Source organism: Histomonas meleagridis (genome assembly GCF_020186115.1).
Source record: "Histomonas meleagridis strain 2922-C6/04-10x chromosome Unknown contig_26, whole genome shotgun sequence".
NCBI lineage: Eukaryota > Parabasalia > Tritrichomonadida > Dientamoebidae > Histomonas > Histomonas meleagridis.
Window position 1 is genome coordinate 655,286 of NW_027150837.1, and position 2,565 is coordinate 657,850.

The following is a 2,565-nucleotide window of genomic DNA, read 5'->3' on the forward strand; positions in this document are numbered from 1 at the left end:
GCTTTAAAAATAATTTAACAAGTTCAACATTACATGATTCAGATGAAGTAATTAATGTGTCTTTCGGAAGTTTACTTTTTTTAGAGAAATATTGCTAATTTAGAACGATCATTGTAAACTTCAGAATCTATAATTACGATACCACTTTTTGAACAGGATTGTAACCATACAACAATTCAATTTTAGCATCCACATATCAATGTTTTGTATCCCATGAATTAATATATTTTTCATTTTTAACATCTCACTGATATTCCTTAAAACTCCAAAATTTTTACCATTGATTTTTAGATCATTTTAAACATAAAAAAAACGCTCGTTCAAATGGGGTGCCCGAGAAATTTCAAATGCTGCGGCGTTTTTTTCTCAAAACCGTTCCAAGTTGATGTCAAAATTCCATCGTTTCAGAGAACGCAAGAAAATTCAGAGCAAACATTTTATGGCACCTCAATGGCCCAAAATCATCGCAATTTTGGGATGTAATGTATACAATTTTCAATTTCATTCAATTTCTGTTAGAACAACGAAGTCTTTCGAGTTTACAGCCTCTCCAACACACGAAATTCTTGATCTCAAATATGAGCCCATTGAACAAATCAGCACTGTTTCCTCCATGTTTCCAGTTTCGCAAAATTTCTCGACTTATTCCGAGTACAGAGAGAAAGCGATTTCATGGTATGAAAAGACTCAACGCGCCGCGCGCAAATTAGCGCTTCCGCTTCCGGTGTGGTCGACTGTGAATTATCCATTTAAGCCATTTATTAATCCAAAATTAAAATATCGAATTCCAACAGGTTATTTAGGCCCTGAGAATCATCTCCAGCTCGAAGCCATTATCATTAACAAGGAGCCGTTTGACGAAAGTAGTGTTTTTGGTGAAAAAGGTCGATTCCAGAAAGATGTCCCAATTAAAGACCATATTTCCCTTGGCAAAAGCACATTAATTCCACCAGAGCCAGACCCCGAATATTACGACGACTATGAAAGTTATCTTCAAGCAGTTAATAATTGGACACAAATATGTTCCAATTGCACATTAATCCCACATCATCCCTCCGAATTCAAAGAGAAGGACTGTCCTGAGCTCGAACCTAATCCTAATAGTGGCCATTCATTACCACCAGAATTTCAATATGATTATGATTCAATATATCAACCAGATCTAGAGTCGACATGCTCCAGACAAAAGTTCATTCGCGGGCCATCAAGTGGCAAACTCAAACTCAAGAAGACCAAAGTTAAGAACAGGAGCAAAACCTTCAAAGTCAAGACTAAGATTGTCAAGAAGAAAGTCAAAATTGCGAAGCCGAAAACTTTTTCAAAGAAGATGGTCAAAGTAATTTCGAAGCTTTTCAAAGCTTTACAGCGCGCCGATTATAACCAACAGACCCCTATCGCTCCACATAAGATGACATTTCCATACATATCGTTTCCATTTTATCCAGGTAATTTGTTATCGACCATGCAATCACATGGCAACGATAGCCTCGATACTAAGTCGTATTCAATTTTGAGGGTGTTTAAGTTGGTTGCATATTCATTTAACGCCGCCAGTCAATATGGCTTTATCTCAAATTTTGAGTTTAAGACATTTCCATCGTTTAACGAGATTATTCATGCACTTAATTATGCATATTCATCAAGTTCATCGTTCTATTCATTGTATATGTTTTACTTTTTGTTCCATGTCTTCGATACGAATCCTACGATTTCGAAAATGTTAATATCGAATACGTCATCAATGTATGTAACGCTTCGAATATTAATACGTTTTTCACATGTCTCTGATTGTATATATGATCCAATGGTTGGTAAGTTTAATGAATTATCGAAAGAAGAGAACGATCCGATGTATGAATTATTTTATCAATCACTTACAGGCGTATATACGACTAAAGTATTAAAGAAGACATTAGTTCAATTAATTCGACGTAATGAAGTCATTTCAGATATCATCGAAACAAATTATATGACTTCTACTGAAGGTTTAAGTAATTTGTTATCGAATGAATTCTCGATGTTATTTGTAAATTGGATGTATAAGATATCAGAGAAAGAGCCTATTTTCTTAGCGACATTATTTTTATATTTATTATCTTCTGACATAACAAATTTGGAAAGTTTCTTCATGTGTTTTAATACTAATAATCGATCGATATTTAAACTTTTTAAGTTAATATCAGAAGCAGATTTAAATATGTTTTATACAATTACTATTTTAACTATTTATAATAAGACAAATGCTTTGATTATATATAAAATGTTGGAAAAAAGAGAAAATTGTAAGGCGTTGTTCGATTGCTTGAATGAGCCATTAATTAATTTTGTTTCTTCTTTGTTTAATATTAAAGTTGAAGTTTATAGTTTACCACTTGATTCGATATTTTATATGATTGAATTAATACCGAATTTATCACAAAATAATAATATAACAAATTTGTTACAATCGTTGTTATTAAGTTCATTAAATAATTTAATGATACGAACATTAAATAATCCAATTTTATTACGGAGACAATCGAAAGATTTAACTTATCTAAATAGAACTTTAATTATTACTGGTAA

General features: G+C 32.4%; 1 protein-coding gene across 1 annotated transcript; it reads left to right on the forward strand.

Annotated features, from left to right (window-relative positions):
* Positions 1 to 439: 439 nt before the first annotated feature.
* GO595_004406 (uncharacterized protein) lies at positions 440 to 1,991 on the forward strand (the record flags this gene model as incomplete). The annotated part of the gene is made up of 2 exons (XM_067917535.1): positions 440 to 1,897; positions 1,986 to 1,991. The coding sequence occupies 2 exons, from the start codon at positions 440 to 442 to the stop codon at positions 1,989 to 1,991; spliced, it is 1,464 nt and encodes a 487-aa protein (XP_067775530.1).
* Positions 1,992 to 2,565: the final 574 nt, after the last annotated feature.